The 20,953-nt window shown below is 38.3% G+C and overlaps 1 protein-coding gene across 2 annotated transcripts in view; it reads right to left on the reverse strand.

Moving 5' to 3' along the window:
- RORB (RAR related orphan receptor B) overlaps positions 1 to 18,245 on the reverse strand; it is a 196,566-nt gene extending 178,321 nt beyond the window's left edge. The window contains exon 1 of one of the 2 annotated variants that reach the window (XM_067744153.1): positions 17,574 to 18,245. In XM_067744153.1, the coding sequence (XP_067600254.1) occupies positions 17,574 to 17,580 (7 nt within the window). In that variant the 5' untranslated portion in view covers positions 17,581 to 18,245. The remainder of the gene's footprint in view (positions 1 to 17,573) is intronic. The other variant, XM_067744151.1, reaches the window with a different exon arrangement.
- Positions 18,246 to 20,953: the final 2,708 nt, after the last annotated feature.

A 20,953-nucleotide genomic window follows, 5' to 3' on the forward strand; every position in this document is an offset into this window, starting at 1 on the left:
CTGTTATTCATGGATAAAGTATTGAGTTTGGAGTTGGGGATTCAAAGATGCCTGACACCAAAGGGTTAAAATATAGAGAAAATAAATATATAAGGTGTTATACTTAAATATTAATTGATGATTCAATTTGGCAATGTGTATAAATAATGTACTACAGACTCATTCTATTAAAATGTGGCCAACCTGCCTGGTACTGCATTGTATTTCAGCATATTTTTAATATACTATTATCTCCTTAAGGCTTGAATACTTTCACTCATTTAATCAACATTTATTGGATGTCAGATTTTGTGCTGGGTGATGGGAATACTAAGTTCAATAAGACATGGATCCTGTCCTCAGGGACTTGAGTCCAGAGTTGGGGTCAGCAAAACAACTGTCCACAAAAATCTAGCCCACCATCTGTTTTTGTAAATAAAGTTTCATTGGAACACAGCCATGATCATCCATTTATATACTGACTATGGCTGCTTTTGTGCCTCAATGTCAAAGATGAATAGTTGTGACAGAGATTGTGTGGGCCATAAAGTCTAAAATATTTACTATCTGGGGCTTTAAAGAAAAACTTTTCAGACCCCTGGTCTAGTAGAATGCACTGAAGTACCTCTTTTTTGAGTAGGGTATTCTTTCTATGTCATGGTCGTTGATTTTGAGGTTAGTGGTCATCCAGAACTTCTACAGAAAACTGGCACTTCAGAAACTTGGGTGGAATAAATAGTTGGTTACTGTCCAAAGACTCTCAGATATGATTGTGCCTAGATATTTAAGAAAAAGTTAATGGAGAACAGGTTATTGTTCTTGGTTCGTCTTAGAGTTTGAAATAGTTGTTGCCTAGGTACTCAGTCTAATGAAGTTCCTAAGCAATTATGATACCAGGTTAATATGGACCTGAAAAAAAGCATGGCAGAGCACCATAGACTAGGAATCATAGGGTCTGGAGCATTCCCCTTCACCCTAGAATTACTATAAAAGTAGACTATATAGTATATACTATATCACTGCAAGGTATGCAATTTCTGAGTCGTTTTAGATTTTATATTTTAAAATGAAATGATGAATTGCTCTTTAAATATATTAATGGAATCTAATAAATCTCAAAATGTTTTGATATCTGTATCATACATTTGAAAAGAAAATCATAAATAAGCTCTTCCTAGAAATTTTTCAATACATATTTTTCTTCTTAAATTCACACTTTCATTTCACTCTCCCCACAGAATTTTATTCTAATGTCAAAATTTTCATATTTGAAAGTGTTTTATTAATCACCTGGTAATACTCCTCTGTAACAACAACAACAACAACAACAAAAAATATATATATATATATTTAAATTTCACATTTTTCCTCTATGAACACAAGTTCTGAGTTTTAACTTTCCTTCTGGATTGATTTATTGTTATCATTGTTGCTAAATCACAGTCAATAAAAATTACACAATTATATTACAAATTTTATATTTACTAAACATAAAATTAAATATTTAAAGGAAATTCATCTCTTAATAAGCCAGATGAGGCTTTTTTTCCCTTCCAATTATTTCTGGTAACTATGCTTGTCTATTATTTACTACTAGAATGTAATGGGGTTTAGAATCACTTCTATTCCTATTTTTGTTTCTAGAAATATGTGTTGAAAACGTATTCACATAAATATGTAGGTGGAAGTGGAAAAAATGTTGCCAAAGCAGTTTAATCACTTCTTTAAACTCCTGAAATCTATGCCTCAAATCACATAGCATTCTATCATCAAAAACTATCTTTAATGATCTATAACTGACAATTTAGTTAAGTCTTCCTTCAATTTTGTTGGAAGCAAAGAAGTAGAAACTACCTGACTTGTAAAAGGATGTTTTGCCCTTTCATTAGAATTATTCATTTTCTCAGCATCAAAATCAAACTTTCAAATTGTTCCTTTGTTGTAGTGCAATGCAAGTTTTGCCATCTTGGGAACCATGCACATAATACAATTTGAAATGGGTGAGAGCTCAGTCTTTCTTTTGTGGAATGGAAGTGAGATCACTGTGAAAGCAGAGGAGGAAAAGAGGAGCCAGCTTTCTCAGAGGATACAGTAGGAAAACTGAGGATCTGTAAAGTGATTCCATTTAGAAAGCCTTCATGTGTTTCTCAATCTTAGCTCTATGGACATTTTGGCAGAATAATTCTTTGTTTTGGGGAGCTGTCCAGTACATTGTAGAATGTTTAGCAGCGTTCCTGACCTTTACCTACTGGAGGCCAGTAGCACCTCTTCAATTGTGACAATGAAAAATGGCCAAATATCTCCTGGGGGCAAAATTTCCACCTGTTTTGAACCACTGACCCAGGGGGATGAGTACACAGGAAAGAAGACTACCTTAGCAGGGAATATCATACTTGAATTCTGCCTTACAAGTACCAATGAGTTCCTAACGGTCTTAAAGGCAAATGGAGATTCTTCATCTATCTCAGAACATAGGAATATTTTAAAAATCTTCCCACAGCCCCACCAGTAGGTATGAATTCATCCTCCAGCGCTTATATTTTGAAACTTGAGTATATCTGTGTTGGTGTTCTTTAACATCTCTAGGGATTACAAAGCTCACCAGTGTTGTCAGGAGATATATATGGGTTAGTTTAATGAAGGTAAAATGAAGGCAAGTTGATTAATTTTTCAATATGAGTATCCTGATCTTTCCTTCAACATTTAAAGTAATATATTTCTCACATTAATATGAGCCTTCAGAGACAAAAAAAGCAATGTTATACTATTCTTTATAAGAATTTAATAAGGCAGAACCCTTTGTTTCCCAATGATGGAGAAAGGTTTTTAACTGCATATTATTATTATTATTTCCAGTACTTATTGTAAATTACAGCATATGGCTTTCAAGAAGACCAGACTCTAAGCTCTTTAGATGAAGGGACTGAATTCTAATCACCCTTGTATCTTCAACACTTAGGAGAGTGCCTGGTGCATAATAGGCCCTTGATAAATGTCTGGTGATGAATGAGTGAATAGTTGTACAAGTATTAAATAAGTTAATTTTCTCAGTGAGCCATTAAACTTTCAACCTTAACCCTATTATCATACGAGCTGACCTCAGGCAAATGCATGAGCTAAAATACAATGAGTCGTAGATAAAGGACAGCCTTACTGCTATGCCAGAGTAATTGAGCATTCACTGTGACACTTATCTACAGAGAATGTGTGGAAGTTTTTGAAAGTCCAGAAAAAGCAATAAGAAAATAATTACCTGATAACTTAATATCTAAAGGTAACTTTTGACATTTTTATACATTTGCTTTAATTTCTTTTTTATGCATTTTATATGATTTGGATCATATAGTATATGCAATTTTGCATTTTAACTTTTTATTTGTATTTAGGTTCAGTGATGTCAGGGATGATGTCTTTCTTGCTCACCATTTTATCCCTAGAACCTAAAATACATTGTCGAATACATACAAACATTTAATACTAGTGAAGTATATTAAACACGGTGACTACATACTAGTATAAGAATGAGTACATACTAAATGAAAGTGTGCTGGTAAAGAGCATTACAACAGAAGTTTCCCTATATTGTTGAAAATATCATAATGAGGCTATAACAAATCTTTAGGTACAAGACTTTAGGAATAAATTATTTTGACACTTTATTTCCTTTGGGAAAATTCCCAGAAAGTGAATTTCTGGGCCAAAGAGTATGATCATTTTAAGGGTTTAGGCTCAATGACTGTACCAATATAAACACACACTACACAATATGAGGGTGTCCAATTCATCACACCCTCTACAATTTGACAGGTGAAGATGCCACTAATATTGTTTTAATTCTTTAATAAGTGAAGTTGAGCTCTTTCTTTCCAATTGTTTGTTAGCCATTTATATTTCTTCTTTTTATAAAACAATTGTTTATGTTTTGTGGGCTGTTTTTAAGGTGTTGAAACTGCATTTTTAAACTGTTAAAAAAGCACTCTGTTTGGGGGTTTTCTTTGGCTTAGCTACCAGGGCACATTCTTATTTATAATATTTATAATGTCCTGCATTATCTCACAAGATGCTTTGTGCATCACCCAGACGGTGTCTACAGAAGCTCGCTGAGAACTATAGAGCACTCAACACAGGCAAGACAGTATTATAAATTTTACCTGTGATTACATTTGTAAAGAGATGAGACTGCATCTGTCAGCTCCTCCCAGGTTTACAGAATTCCCTTTAAAAATGTTTTCAGAATATTCCTTAAGAGCAGTTACAGTGCAAAGACTGACAGAACTAATGAGTATAAAGAAATATTCCACTATTTCTAAAAGAGCAAGCACAGAAAGTATTTTACATGAGGTAAAAAAAAGAGAATCACTTGAGATAAGTCTACAGTTTTTTCCAGTGTGATGTTATCAAACATACTAGATACTAGATGCAAGATGAAGACAACCCAGCGCAGACTCTGATGCAGTCCATTTTCTTTCTAATAGTATCTGTGGCCAAATTTAGTCGAGTTGTGGGAATCAGGACCATTATATAATAAGATCAATTTGAGTCCCGGAGAATAAACGGCAGGGTAGGGTTGGTGTTTCAAGCTATGTTTGTACAGCACAGCTTACACAAAAGAGGTCTGAAAAATCAGTAACAGTGGACTAATAAATATGCTTTTAAAGAAATGTGAATGAGCTTAATGTGAAAGCATAAAAATTAATCATATAAATGATAGCTCAATGTAAGGGATACTATGTTTCAGCCAAAATGCAAAACACATTAAATTGCAATATTGTTGCAGAGGAGCAGAACTCTACATTTATTCAGAATGAATGTCAAATTTAATTCTTTTTTTTTCTTTATATTGCTGGGCACAATTACACATGGCACTCTCTTAATGTTGTCAAGGTTTTTTCCTTAAGAAAATATTTTATGCTTGTACAAGACAGAGTTGGATAGGATAACAGGGCTTTGATATAAATGGTGTGCTGCTGAGACTTTCAATTCCAGCCAATCAATCAGACAAAATTAATTAAACTCAGATAAATGGTGGTATGCTTGGCTATTCAACCCATTACTGTGTTTGAAATGCTTATGGCCAAAGATAGATAACCCTCCTCTTTTTTTTTTTTTTTTTTTTTTTTGTGCGGTAGGCGGGCCTCTCACTGTTGTGGCCTCTCCCGTTGCGGAGCACAGGCTCCAGACGCGCAGGCTCAGCGGCCATGGCTCACGGGCCCAGCCGCTCCGGGGCATGTGGGATCCTCCAGGACCGGGGCACGAACCTGTGTCCCCTGCATCTGCTGGCGGACTCTCAACCACTGCGCCACCAGGGAAGCCCAATAACCCTCCTCTTAACAAACATAAAAACCAGAGGAGAGAATTGACAAGCTGAGGGACAAATGAGTGAATTAACAAACTATTAGGCAAGCGCATGTTGATTATTGAATAAAGAGGAATTTCATATTTAGACATAAACAGTCTTTAGAGCTACCCATAAAGTTGTTTCTTTCCTTAAATTAGAGGCAGCTAGGTTAGGATCTTAGTGGAGGAAACATCTATAAATATGTAATTTCACTAAAAATATGAAATCTCTGTCAATTTATGAAATTTAAATTTCATAAATTTAAATTTATGAAATTAAATTTCAGAATCTTCAAGGCAGTAATTATGTTCACAAAAATTTTTACTATATATACTTTGACTTTGCTATTATTTTTACTGGACAGTTTCCATTCAGAATCTGTAGATGTTTCCATAATACTTATTTTAATTTTTCCTGAGATTGGTAAATGTCATGATCATTATTTTAGGAGTGAAAACTGTGGAGAACTATGGCTTGTCCAAGAGGATCCTGTGATTGGATGAAATATATAGTTTTACTATATTAATATGTATTCTTTATACGGCCAAAACACTCATGAGAGTTTGGGTACCAAGTTTTATCTTGAGGGCCAATAGTGGTCAAATGGTAGTACAAGTTGCATCTGGACTTAGCAAGTATTAATGCCATAATTGATGAGTGATGTCTGCTGTGGGTACAGGGATGGTAAAAAAATAGTACAGCACAGCCTAAGAGAGAAAGCACAGAGTAATGAAAATAGAACTGGACTCAGAGTCAAAAGCCCTTGATTGAAGTCAAACTCTGGTCTCAACTTCTTTTAACAAATAATTATGGACAAATCATATATTTTCACATTTAGAAAAAGGGGTATAATCAACACTGGACATTTCAGAAATTCAAATGAAACAAAGATTATCTAAGGAATTCTTTAGGAATTTTATAAGAAAACCATTTTTGTTGTGCCTGAGACTGTTATCTTAGAGGGCATCGCTTCTTATACATTGTAAGTACTCAATAATCAGGATTTGTTGAATCATATTTAAACCGGATCCACTATTGGGAGTGTCACCAAAACTCTGTCATATTTTCTTTTACTTTTTGGTCATTGTATTATGATAAAAGAAAGTCTATCTCTGACTCTAAATCAACACTCATGTCAACCATGTTAGGTAGGTAACCTTTCAGAAATCATTAATGAAATTTCGGTGGAAAAAATTTCAGAATTAATTTATTTCAATACAAAATAACACTTTCTAAAACCAATCAAATAAACTTTAATTTATTGTGACACGGGTGGCAACCAGAAATGACTTTTAGTGATATTAGTTAACAGAACAAAATAAAACAAAAACACAATTGGAAGGGTATTAAGGCTACCTTATTAGCATTCTTATTATTGATATTTCTGAGCTGTCTTTGGAAAGATACTCCAAAAGCCCTGTTCCTTTGGTACTTAGCTTTTTTTTTTTTTCAGATAACAGGAATGAAAATATACATGCAAGGGTGAAAGTGCTTAGGATTGCCTTTTAAAAGTAGTCAGGATTTAAAAGAAAAAAACCAGAATATTGGGCCATTTGTTTTAAATTTAATTTTAGAGCAAACTGATGAATAGTATAGGACCCTAAAAATTTCTAAATGAATTTATCCAAAATATTAAAACAATTATTATCAAGAAGCACTGCACCTTAATGATACGATGTATTTTTCCTGAACAAATGTTCCTCTTTTCAAATCAGACTGTGTGGCATTTGCTCATATTCAACAACTGTGGAAATTTGGAACAAGGTTTCTTCTTAAAAAGAAAAAAAAGTCTAATCCCTTTGCTACGTGCCAGGAACAACTTATGTACAAGTTAACAGGAAATGCTGTATGTAATAATTTTATTATTTGACCCGACAATGATAAGGATAGCCAATTACTCATTAGAAACTGAACATGCCTGAGTTCTTTAAGCTTGCACATTACTGTTTGATTCTGGAATCTAGCAGCCAGCAGCTGCTGGATGGTAAACTATGACTGGAGTGTTCATTCTGGCTCAGGCTCTATAATGAAACTTTTACTTGGGCAACTTGGAATATGGGTTTTTATGCTAATCCAGTGTTACGGAACCCATATGAAGCACTTGTGCGATCCATTCCTTGGACACGTGAAATTAAACATATTTTAAATGTGGTTTGATAAATAGTTTCAATTATTTTCATTTCACTATTCAGGCAAATAAAAGTAGTGCTACTGTTTGAATTTCATATCCTCAGAATCAATTATAGGCAAGAACACATTCTGATCCTATTTAACAAGACAGTCTTTAAATAGCCTTTTTAAGGGAAAGATCAAATAGTGGTTTAGTGTTTACTTAATAAAAATATTTCCATAAAACCCAGAGTAAAAAAATCTAGATTCATATTACATATGGCATTCAAGTAAACCACTGTTCTCCAAAGGTTCAATCTATATTTACCACCAAGAAAAGCGCACTGGCCCAGGCATAACATGAAGTGGGTATATGTGTCCATTGTCATATAACATACGATGCCAGAGATGAGCCCCAGAGAAACCACAATAAGAAGTGAGGGAGGCAGATATAAGCTAAAATGTTCTTGGTTTTCAGAGTTCTCTAAAGGCTGCTTTTCCTTGATGTTGATTTTTGTGTTTTAACTAACTGCAGTTTCTGACCAATCTGATCATATCACTGTCCTTTTACACAACTGTCCTTTTATTACCACCTAAACTTACAGAAATTTGTTTTTAAGCGCAGATAAATGGTGTGACCCATCACATGACAGGCCAGATTTTATTCCAGAGTTAGGAATGGAATCACAGATTGTAATATCATTTCAATGCCATTTTTCAGAAAAATAACTCCCATTTCATACTTCTACTTGATACTAATCTTAGTTTTGTTTTTCTTTTGTTTTGTATTATATTCACCTTTTGAAATAGAAAGCACTGTCAACAAGTATACTTTTCAGTTTAACCTGATAAACTAACTAGGTCTGAAGCTGAGTACTGTATTGTGATGTCTAAATATAACGGTACAGATAAATTAAAATATTTTAAATATATTAAAAAAAAAGAAGCGAGGGAGGGAGTGTCCAGAAAACCATTTGCCTTATTTAATAACTGTTCAGTCAAAGCTCCTAAAAGTTAGAGGGGCCATTCTGTGCCCTCTCTTCCAACCTTTCACCTTTTTGGAAAAGCCTCAAAAAATGGGGTCAGTCAGCCACTTCTTGAATTCTTCCAGTTCCATGAAGTAAATAGATTAAGTACAGTAGCCATTATGTTATCAGGATATGTTGCAACAACAAAAAAGTACCATTCCTTAGTCTAATAAATTCCAATTGATAATCTGCACTTTAAAAAATGTATCTATTTTTCAAGACTGAAAACGTATGACTATGTGGTCTTGCTCACTGTATAGAAATTTGAAGATGAGGTTTATGCTAATGCGGAGGGTTATGATCAAGAGTGGCGATTTGGCTGCCTGGAAGTCTCAAATGGTGACATTCACCTTTGTGAATTCTCCCCAGTCTAGGGTCCGGTTTTCAGTTTTGTAGGCTCAGAAACTTGATCTCACCAGTGTTTCAGAGTAGATTAGACCTTAGTACGAGGATTCAAGTTAACTAAGCTCACAAGAGCTAATGTATAAGACCAGAAAGTCAAATTATCACTTCAAAATGAAGAGCCTACTTGTGAATTGCAGTAGATACTTTTTTAAAGCTTAATCAGCGATTTACCTATAGATAGATAGTGCTAGGACGGACATGGCCAATAGTTGTTTCTCACACTCACATTTCTGTTACTGCCTAGGAGTCCAGGATTTCTCCATCTTTAAATATGCTTAAGGGAGAGAATAACTCAAAAGTCAGCAAGACTATTATCTGTTGATTTTATAGTTTAATTTTCAGAGTTCAATCTTACATCCAAGTTCTTGAAATGGAAAAGTTTGAGGAATATCACTATTGCCCTCAGATACTGCCGACATGCCCTATTACTTCAATGGATTTTATTCTTCCTGATATCTAGTAATCTAAGATACTCTCTAGAGTAGATATCACTATTTTCAGGTAATGCCTTAAATGTTAAAGAAAATGAAGCTCAATATATATCAGCCATGTCCTTATTCCTTATTTTACAAAGATAAGAATTTCTCTTATAAAAACAAATGTATAAGAACATTGTATTTTTTTCCTAGTGATTCTTTTTTTGCAAGTTACATTCTTCCCCACTCTGATATTTGTCTAATTCTGTACATTTTCTTTTTGTAATTTAAGAATTACTTTAGAGTTTTCTTTTTTAAATTGTCACTTGTTATTATTTTACTAGTAAGAGTTTTATTTGGGAACAATACTACTAGTTATTCTACATCAGGATATGATCTTTTTGGAACAGTTCTACTTCCATAAACTAAATTTCACCTAGCACCTACTATAAAAGGCAAGTGTGAAATACAAGAAACAATAATTTAATAAACCTCATTTATGATGAATAAATTAACCAAAAGACAGATTTCTATGCATCCTTAGAGGCCCATCTCAAACATCACTTCCCCTGTGAGAGTTACTCTGATGTTCTGATAGCATCCCTACTGTATTCTGTTCTGCTCTCACTTTGATCATAGCTTTGACCTCACCAGTTGTCTAATGTTTTATCAACTTGGGCATCCTTAGGGCTCAGTTTTGCGCCTCACTTTGACTAGATGCTCAATAAATCATGGATAAATGAATGTGAGTCACATACATTTCTATTAGTATATACGTGGCTGCAGAAGATGAAATCTTTGTGTCTGTCCCTTTTAAAATTAAAACTGAAAATTGAAATATTCAGGAAGATGGTCTTGTTCCCATTCTTGAGAGGATATCTTAATTTGGACTCCTAGAAATGAGATGATCAATGAGGTTGACAAAGTTTTCAGAACAGGGGAGAATCAAGCTTGGCTGGTTCCAAATAGGGAGAGAAATTTGTATTTAAAAATGATATTTAAAAAAAACAGTCAGAAGATTAAAATAAAATAATATTCTACTTTTTATTGCAGCCAGTAATACTCATTTATTCCATGCTAAGTAATGATTAAAAATGCCAAGGCCTTTTAAAAAAGCTTTTGCTGTTTCTTTTTTAAAGGATAACTTGGTGCCCAAATTCAGCGAGGACCTTTTGTACTTCTAATTCAATATTAAAATGCTGTATATCTGCTATTGTCCCATGATTACAATATAATCCTAATAAAATGCAGGTAATGGTGTAAGAGTCTTTAAAGAAGGACGGTTTATTGGACAGTCATATGAAAATTTTTAAAAATATAATTTAAAATTGACTTGTCACAACATTCACTGGGAAAAAAGCTTTACTATGAAATAAAAATCTGTGTAAGTTTTCTTTAAGCATTCCAAATCTTTCATATGTCCCACGGTACCAGGATATTGGGTTTACATGAGTACAAAGCAATAAGCAGGCTAGTAACAAAAAACATAATTCGGTAATCAACCAGATTATTTGTCCCCTCCTCTGTCTTTTTTTTTTTTTTTTTTGCTGATGTCTGTAATTCCTCTGAATTTGAGAAATATAACCCAGGGCCACATGATATGAAAACTAATCACACACAAAAAATGACACCAATAAATACCCTTTTTAGTGAAGTCATTTACAAAGTCAGCATACCCACCCAGTTAATAAAATTTCACATGCAGAGGTGAACACGCTTAAGTCAAAGCAAATTACCTATGTTCTTTTATAAGAACAGGTTTTTGAACGAGTTTTTAGTTTCATGTTTTGGCAAAGGTAACATGTTTATTTTGACCTCTGTAGGAACATGCCTAAAGCCAAGAACATCCCAATTGAATTTAAAACAAAGTTTACCATAACGTTGTAATAATTATCATAAAGTAAATTCTATTTCTAATAGTTATAAAATAAGGACTAACCAAGAAAAATGCATATTACATTTAGTAGAAAACACTATATCTTTAAAGAGTTATTTTTAAATGTTTTAAATGCTTGCTATGCAAGGTATTACACAATGTAGATAAAATATACTTTGAATATTATTTTTAACTCCCCAGATAACCATTAATGAAATCGCACTTATTATTTGTTGCAGACAACAAATCTAGAACTTGAAATATTGATGGCCACATAGATATATATTAAAGGTGAACAGAGGAAGCCAAAATTCTAAGTGCCTTGCAATGCATAATAATTTTGTTTGTGACGCTACGATCTCAATATTTCCTTTCATAAGAACCCACTCCCCACTGCCATTAGTTAACCACATGGTTATTATATTTAGCTTGATTCTCTATAAATGCCGTTATAACACCTGTGGTTTCCCTCATTAAGAACTGAAATGGATGGGGTCAGGGGTTGAAAGGGCAGCATATGCGCTATGAAAGAACTAGTTAACATAGCCTATTATACTGGCGCACTGGTAAATCTCATTTCTATTCATCAGATGATTAGTTCAATCAATATTTATTCCTCTATGCTCCCTTTGTCTTTTGCTACAAAGGAGACATCCTTCAGATTCATGGCATAAGCCTTGTTATCTATGAATTTGTTGCCTAATTTGAGAGGGAATATTTTATTTACTTGGCAGTCCTAAATTCTTTGATTCCTTTTCCCTCTAATTATCATTAGGTAGTATAATGGAGTTTTGTGTAGATTATTTATAAATATTAAGAGTTTTTTTTTTGTTTGTTTTGTTTTATTTTGTTTTAATGTGACTAAAGTACCACATGTATTCATTTCTTCTTTTTGAAGGCTCTGGAAAGTTGCTTCTGTTTCTCTATATATGTTTGAATTTGGAAGTGTGGATTGTGAAAGCAAAGATAAGAATGATTTTCTCTCTCAAATATTCATTCTTCTTCTCTGAGTGGGTGGTTATAGGCACATACATATACATATTGTGTATCAGTGTGTATCAACAGACGCCTCCAAAGACTGCTATTATCTGCTAGGAATTCTGTTAAGTCACAGATTCTAGTCAAAGTAAGATAAATATTTGCACGAAGCTGTAATTGGAAGATGATTACAAAGTCACAGAAATAATACTTTATGTGTAGAGTGCTCATTTTATCAAACGTCATTATGCATTACATTACAAAAGATTTATTTCATCTGTCTACTTAATTTCTGTTCTTTATGTAAGAACGGTTGGAATAGTAAAACTATATCTAGAATTTTAAAAACCTTAATTATTAAGCAAAATTTCCATTCCTAATATTTACTTTTCTGTATATTTTAACATCACAATAAAATACTTCGTTAATGTCAATTACATAAAATTAATGGCAATATAATTTAAAGCCTGTTTTTGTCTTTGTGGAAGAGACACAGAAATGATTTAGTCTTAAGAAATTCTCATCATAATACTAGAATGATAAAAATATATATAATTTAAGTCATCTCAATCACTAATAAATTTGCACTAATAATGTATGTGTTCATAATTTTTGATATGTTTTAATCGGGCTAAAATTTGATGGTTTTAACTTTGGCATTAATTTTCCTATATCTTCATATACCTGTAAGGCTTAGATTTCTCCAAGGTACAGTGGCACTGATGTTACTGTTCACAATTTAAAACCTCACTTTATTTACAAATTCGCAGAACACCAGCAGACCCTCATATAAAGAATTTTAAAATTTAATAATTTACTAGAATATTTTTAACTCTGTATTAATTGAATGCTATAATATGTACTTTAAATAAGAGGTATGTTATTCATAGCAGTGAAAAAATCTAGTTAGTGCCTTGTGATTCACACTTTTATTTCTTAACACTATTGTATCAAAAAGTATAAAAACTACATAAAGCTGAAAAAAAGTTTTACTTGTCCTTTTATCTAGGAAAACTGCCTGTATTGAATCATTTAAAAATCCTAGTGACAAGTCTGCATATGCTACTTTTAGGGGGGAAAAAAAAAGTAGGAATTGTTACACAGCTGGAATGCCATGTTCATGAAGACCAACCCTGAAACTTAATATTTTTTTCATGCTGGAAAATTTTTGCTGCTGTAAAATTATGTTTCATGAGTATGAAACATGTAAATTTAAAATACAGTGTATTTGTATTGCATACACACATGAATAGTTGCTTTTATGGTTGTAAATAGTTTAGTGTCTAACAAATTGTTACCAAATTAACTAAATGTGGACATTTCTTTTGATTGAATATAAAATAAATGTGTTAGTTATGTTAAAGTTAAACTTCACATAAACCCCTTTAATAATGATGCAAGAAATCCTTTAAGATTTTTCTAAACAGTACAGCAAATTATACTGCTGTTGATGGAAAATCCAGGACTTGTGAGTTTTAAATGAACGCTACAAAGGAGTTTTAATCTTGTATCCCCCATGTTTATGAAGCCTGCTGCTCAAAGTTCTCCCTTTCTATTTCCATCCTGGTTTCCCAATTCCTGATGATCTGAAAATATAGAAAAGTTAAAAGCCTTAATGGTACTAATATGTATACCGGAAGTCCAGGATGTCACGCCCTTCTGTGTTAAAATACTTGTTACAAATTCACTCAGGATGTTGAGGGTGGGGGAGGAGAGAGTCCCAAGATGTAACCACCTAAGAAAAACAATTTTCTGGCTATATATTTTTTCAACAATACTTGAAATATAGCTTTAGGATTTTTCTTTGAACTGTTTGAATGTTTACTCTTCTTGGATTATAAAGACAGCTTACTGATAATTACTTAATGAACAATTACTAATGACTACTGACAGAGAGGTCCTTCCACCAATGATTTTAGTTGTGGGAGGTGGAATGTTGGTTAGAAATATTTAATTGGAATTTTTGGAAGAAATTAAGATCGAGAACAGGTTCAGGAAATTTAAAGGCCTGGCCTTCAGGACGTTCAGAGCTCCAGACTTCCCAAGGTTTGCCATACCTCTGAGAGCAAGCCGCTTCTTTTCTAAAGTTAGCAGTTCATAAAAATTAACTACCTGAAAATAATAGATGAAAACCGGACTTTAGAAAAGCCAAGCCCCATCCTTGTTTACAGCAAGGATAAAACCAGATTTCTAATCCGCCGGAGCCACAATCACCTATTGATTGCGACGACATCTGTGCCCCTGTTTTTGGAAGCAGGGTTTTCTGCGGAGGCAGGGTGAAAAATCCGACCATTTCGGTGCTCCTGTGTAATAAACAGCTAGCAGGCTTCCCAGGAAGGAGTCATGAAATCCACACCTCGGCTCAGTTGTTTCTCACCTATGGACGGACCCAATTAAAAGTCCTCCCTTCCGCATTCATAAGTTATCCTTTTCAATAATGCAATCTACGAAGTAGCATCTCTAGACCTCATGTGGTAGGTACTCTGTAGCAGACAAAGGGTGAAAGGCTTTGTGCGCCACCAAATACACCCTTCTCCGCCCCAGGCCAGCCCCGACTAAGCCGTAGCGCTGGGGACCGACTCAGTGCAGCCGTGGGGTAGGACAATGACCTAAGGATCAGAGCCTCTTAACCCCTTTCTCACCCCAGAGCTTCCCTCGGGATAAAGTCTCTTAACTATCCTAGACCTGGCGGGGGCGGGGTGGAGGCCGGCGGTCGGGGGTGGGTTTACTGTGTTGGTCCCCAGGGCGACCACTCGATCCTGGACCAACTTTGCATTGTGCCAAGTGCCCTGACCCAGTAGAGTTGCCAAATGCAAACCGTGGAGCCGAGGCTGAATAACAGACTGGGACCACCCGGGGATGGGGGACGTGTTTGTGTGCGCGCGCGTGTGTGCGTGCGCGCGTGTGTGGTGTAGGGGGAAAGGGAGTGGGCGCACTGTAAAGCTGAGTTCAAAAACTGCCCCCTCCCCCGATATAGACTGCTTAGTAGACCAGGCACAAGAGAAAGTTGATTCGTTTCCGCTCTCACTTCTCAAGTTCACACTCAAGTTCAACCCCTGACTCTCATAAGACGTCTGAGTAGCCTGGACCTTTTCTCCATCCTTATACAATCACCTCTGATGACGCGGAAGGGCACGGTCTGTAGGAAACGCGCAGAGATGGCAGAGGAGGGACAGTAAAGGGTCAAGAACGGAGAGCCCAGGAGGTAGAGAGGACTCCACCACCTTTTAAGGTTGATTTTTCTCCAGAGCGTTCCCCCGGGCCCCCTGAGAGCTGTCTTAAGTTAGAACCCTCTGGGGCTGCGGGGTGAGTTGTGGGGGGGGGGGAGAGTAAGCTTCCACTTCTTTCTCAAGGTAAGAGGCAGCACCCGGCGTCAAGCTTCTCGAGTCCCCGAAGTGGGCGCCTTGGCGAATCTGGACTGTCGCTGGCAAACTGCTCCTTCAGGAGCAGTGCGATCAAGCTACAACCCACTCTTGTCCCACACTTCTCTGTTTTCTACAGTTTAAGAGGAGAGTGAGTGGCTTTTGGCCCCAGGCCCTACTGCCGGGTTGGAACTGACGTGGCGCATGGTTTCAGACCTTCAGAATATAAGAACTCAGCCACGGGAGGAATATTGATTGGAAAGGGAGAAGTAGGGGTTGGACGAACTGGTTATCCCAGAGAGGAGCAGGGGAAACTGAAAGGAGAGAGGATGGTAGTGAGACGGGACAGAAAAACAAAAACAAAGACTAGGGCGTCCTTAACTTAAAGGTTCTGCACTCTCCAATTACCCAAGTATAGTTTCCTGAAAGAATTTGGGCAGTGGAGCATGTGACCAATCCCCCAACCGGGACACTAAACTGGCACCAGCTCGCACTCACGGGGCCCCCACTACCAGTATGCGGGTCAATCAAGACCATTTCACCAGGACGTCTCTGTCCCTTAGCTTCAGCTACCTCCCTCCCACCCACCTCCATGGATGGCCTCTCTGTTCCTCTTTCTCCTTCCCTTTCTTGCCACGTCCCAGCGCCTAGCTGGCTAACCCAGTCTCTGCTCTAGCGTCCAGGCTCGGGATTCACTTCGAGCGGAGCAGGGGGAACATGCCCGATACCGCATCCCGACGCTCCTCAAGAGGTACTGAGAATGTGGATGGGAGGTGAACACAGCCGAATGGAAGGCGATGAGTGTTTGCAGCCCAACTCTCCCAAGTTCTTCTTGGCCAGTCCACCTGTCACGCGGGCTCGGGGATGTAGGAAGGTCCGGAGCTGGCCGTTTCCACCTTTCTGTTGCCAGGACCCAGAGGGACAGAGGAGGAGGAGAGGAGAGCCCCCGCCCCCGCCCCACCGCAAGAAACGCAGAATGGCTAGAAAGAAACACTGGGGAGTGTGGGGCGGCGGGTGCTCCGAGGCTCGCACTTATCCCCATGGCACGCGGGCACCCGGCCCGCTCTCCTCCGAGAGAAGAGTGAAGTTGTGGCCAAGCAGACAGTGGAGGAAAGCGGCTCTGGGCACAGCGCGCAGGAAATGTGAAGGTCCTGGCACCGCAGGGGAGGAGACGGATCAAGTGATTCCCTAAAGCAGGCCAGGCCATCCGCCCGGGCAACCCAAAGTGCAGCCGGAACAAGTGTGTTGCCCCTGTCCCCGGCGCGTCACCCCACCGCCGCCAGTTAGCCCAGGGGACCTGCCAGCGCAGTCGCCGCTGGGGGTCCTGACCCGAAGGTTCACCCAGCACCACCTCCCGCAGCGGCCCTTTGACAAAGGAGCCTTCCCCGCCGCGGGTAGCGCGGGCTTTTATCCTCTGGAACTTTCTCCGCACAACTTTTTCAGGGTGGCGCTCGTCCCTGGGCCGCGCGGGCTCGGGCACGCGGACCTGGCCAGGGCGCAGCTCCGGCGCGAGGGACGCGCGCAGGGGACGAACCCGGAATCTGTGTCTTGTCCCACGACACCGCCCCCTCTGCCTACCACTCCCACGAAGGGACACTGTCCGCTGACCTGGACGCTGGTGGGCCTCGTAACCTGAAGAGTGTGTGTACCCGCCTGGCCGCCTGCCCGTGAGCCCCGCGCGCCTAACCCCGGCCGGCGACCGCCGCGCGCCCTGCGCTTCTAGCGGCTTCTGCCCAGAGGCATACTTCTCCCGGCTCTCCCTCCAACCGGCGTTCGCATCCGGACCCGAGAGTGACACCCCAAAATGGTACAGTACAACTCAAGGACTGGGAGGAAGCAACTAGCGTCGTCCCCCTCTCCAAAAAGCGCCCTCCCGTGTCCCTCCAGAACTCCTGAGAGGCATCAACACCTTCCCACAACTTTCTACGCCCAGGCCATTTGCAGCCCAACTGCGAACACGAACTCAGTAACTGCGCCCCGCCAACCTCTTTCCTCTTCGGCTGGGTGCGCTCCCCTCCCCCATCGCCCATCTGGCTGGAGTTGGCTGGACCGGGGAGACACGGTGCCTGCGGGCTCGCTTACCTCGCATGGTGTAGCCGCTCTCCCGCTCCGCGTAGTCATGAAGCTGCTCCCAGCCCGAACCCCGGAGAGCCCAAAAATCCCGCTCAGCACGAGTGAGGAAGGTAGTCGGCGAAGAGCTGCTCTGCCGAGAAAACCATCCCTTTAGGTGGACGCCGTGGCCGGAGGGTGACGTTTGCTGCCGCCGCTGCTATGTTAACAGTTTTGATGATGGTGGTGGTGACTGTTTTGATGGTTGTTTGGTTGTTTGTTTGTTTTCAGGAGGGGTGAAAAAAATGTGCTGGCTGGCTGGTGCCTGGGTTTTGTTTTGCTTTTGTTTTTCTTTTTTCTTTCTCTCCAATGTACTTGCTTTTTAAAAATGCCACCGCCTCCGGCTCAGAAGGTTTCTTTTGTGATCACTTGGACTGAGGAGGAGGAGGAAGGGCAGCAGCAGGAGGAGGAGTTGGTGGTGGTTTTGTTAGTTACAAAGAAGACGGAGAAGGAGCAAGGGGAAAAAAAGGAAACAGAAAGAAGAGGAAGAAAGGCGGTGTGGATGGCAGAGCATGTGCGTTTTCACATGACATCTGTGCCTGTTAGCGGATCCACAATGTGAATTTTCACTGTTCAGTTACAGGAAGGAAGGGAGCGAGAGAGAAAGAGAGAGGAGAGAGATGGAGAGAGAGAGCCGAGAAGAGGCTTATACGCGAGGGCGGGTTTGGCTGGGACTTCCAGGCCCCGCCTCCTGTCAGCGCCGCCGCCAATCAGCGCCTGGCAGTTCTTGGAGGGGCTGGGACCACGGGGGACAGGCTTGAAGGCGAAGGGCGGGGGATTAGGACACTGGAGCCGAAGGCGGCCGGGGCTGGAACTGGGCATTAGAGACTGTCCGAACTGGGCGGAGGAGGAGGAGAGGGACCGATAGAGTCGGGCAGATCTGCAGGTGACATTCACTTCCCATTCCAGGAGGAGGGAGGGGGCACTGACGAGTCCTTGGAAGGGAGGGACGCGGGGCTCTCCGGGTCCCTGGTTGCTTCCCTCTCTCGCAAAACCTGCGGGCCCCGAATAGTTAGTTGTGAATTTATGTCAGCTCTCCGCAGAGTCCATTTTCGGAAAACTTCGCGTGGCTGGCGGGGCTTTCCCCGGGCGGGACGCTTCAGTTTTAGTGGCAGAATAATGCAAATCAACTTTCATCACTTTGAGCACAACTAAAATGCCGTCCCATGCAAGTAGCCGTCCTCTTCCTTTAAAACCATCTTTTAGATGCTTCCTGCCCCAGTCCTAAAAACAAAATAAAACAATGAGATCTCTTTTGCTTTTTAAAATTATTTTACAAAGTTTTAATGCTTTCTTTTATCGAAGAAATTGATTTTATCAGCATTTGGAGTTGCTAATAAACTGGCATTGGGCCATAAGACTCAGTGATAACAGCCCCAATGGCAGTGTGGCTACCTTAGTGATGCAAGGTAAAGGGCTGGCTGAGGCTACAAGTTATGATTGTGTGGTGCTATTGATGAAGTAAGTTTCAGGGCTTTAGCGGGGAGGAACTGTTTATTCTAGTTGCTACTAGAAGACATTTGTCTATTTAGAGGGGTCTGGCAATTAAACGTAGGTAGTTATTGTATTCCTGAGGTGAAAACTGTCATCTATGACCGTTTATTTGTATTGTGGTAAAAATCTAATGCATATATCAAAACTGTTCCTTTTCAAGTCTCCTCCTCTCATTGGACATACTACATAGATGATCACATTTACTTCCCATAGGGAACTTTGTAAATACTTTAACTGGTCACCCTAACAGACAGAGAGGTGAAAACTTTTGCCTAATCTACCCAGTCTTAAGGCATTGAGGCTTCTACTCTATAGCATACCTGTTGGCAGAGCAGGCCTCATCATTGTTTAGATACCTGAATAATTTGATTTTTACTGGTATTTATTTATATTACATCATGTAACACAAAGTGCAATGTAGAATTGGCAATTATTTAGTTAATTAGATCACCCTACGCTGCCAAGTAGTCCCCCCCAGCCCCGATTAAATAAAAATGGATTACTTTCTGAATCTTCACTAGTGTTAAATTGACTTAGCCTTGCTGTATGCACTTCCATTTGCAAGCCAATGTGTAATTTAGGAAAATTTTAGTATTAAGAGTGAAAGTTGATTGAGTCTTTAATGAAATGAAATGAACAAAAGGAAGTTACTGTTCAGAATAGTTATTCCCTTATAAATATCTTTCCCCTAGATTTTGTAATTGACACAGTAGTTAACCTTTTAAGATAATATTTAAGCCTCCCTGGTTTTATCATTTTAATCAAGTAAAATATATTCATCATAACTACATTAAAGCTGAACTAAGTTATGCCTAATTTAGTTGCTTCATTAAAAATAACTGAATATAAAATAGTCAAGAAACAAATTGTGACTACATCATTTTAATTTTATGTGTTTCAAGCAGAGACACAGGAATATTGAAAATTCCAAAGCCTTTGTAAACATTATAATTATTATTGCTGTCATTATTTTAGATTTCTATGTCTCATTAAAGAGGAATTTCAAAGTTCAAGAATTTTAACTCTTTCATCTAGTCCTAAATTTCTAAACATTTACTGAACACTGAAATTTCCTTTTACTGCTATAATATCTGTAATTATTTTAAAAGATAGTCAAAATATATATTAAAAGTACTTTTTTCTCCTTCTACATATTTTTATATATCCTTTGCTTTGTGGGTTTAACCAAGCATACTTTTGCTTAGAACTATATCACATATTTATTAATCTCTCCTGAACACTTTTGAAAAAACTGTTAATTTGAAATAAAGATAATTATGTTACATTATTTTTTCAAAACTCTATGTATATTACATATATGGTCGTGCAAAGTATCTATTTTAGAGTGGAATAAATGTTGATCATTGGTTATAATGTGGTGATCTGGGACACTTTGGATCTTCCTAAAAATTAGAAAACCTAGTCTTGACTGTTTCTATTAACTTTCAAATTATTTCAACTGAATGGAACCTATTTATGTAAAATAAATATTCAGGATTTAAATTAAAGAAATCAGCATTTTTCAAGAAGTCACGAAATACTTATCTATAATCTTATGTTTTTGTAACCCATCTGCCAGCAAATATCCATATTTCAAGTGGCATAATAATAATACATTAATATAATATCCTTGATCACGTGAAGCTCAGTGTCAGTAATTTTATTTGAATAATTATGGAACTGTCTGGTTTCCTATAAGCTTGAAACTCTGCTTTTGGCTCTGGGCCTGAAGGATGTTCTTAGTTGACAGCTAAATTTTGATAAGTTTAAATGATAATCAGTAAGTCACACAGACTGACTGTATTCAGTCTCAAGAAATGATATAGTTTCACTCAGGCTTGCCTGCTTACCTGCTTTCC

This window comes from Pseudorca crassidens, chromosome 7, assembly GCF_039906515.1.
Source record: "Pseudorca crassidens isolate mPseCra1 chromosome 7, mPseCra1.hap1, whole genome shotgun sequence".
In the NCBI taxonomy this organism is placed as follows: domain Eukaryota; kingdom Metazoa; phylum Chordata; class Mammalia; order Artiodactyla; family Delphinidae; genus Pseudorca; species Pseudorca crassidens.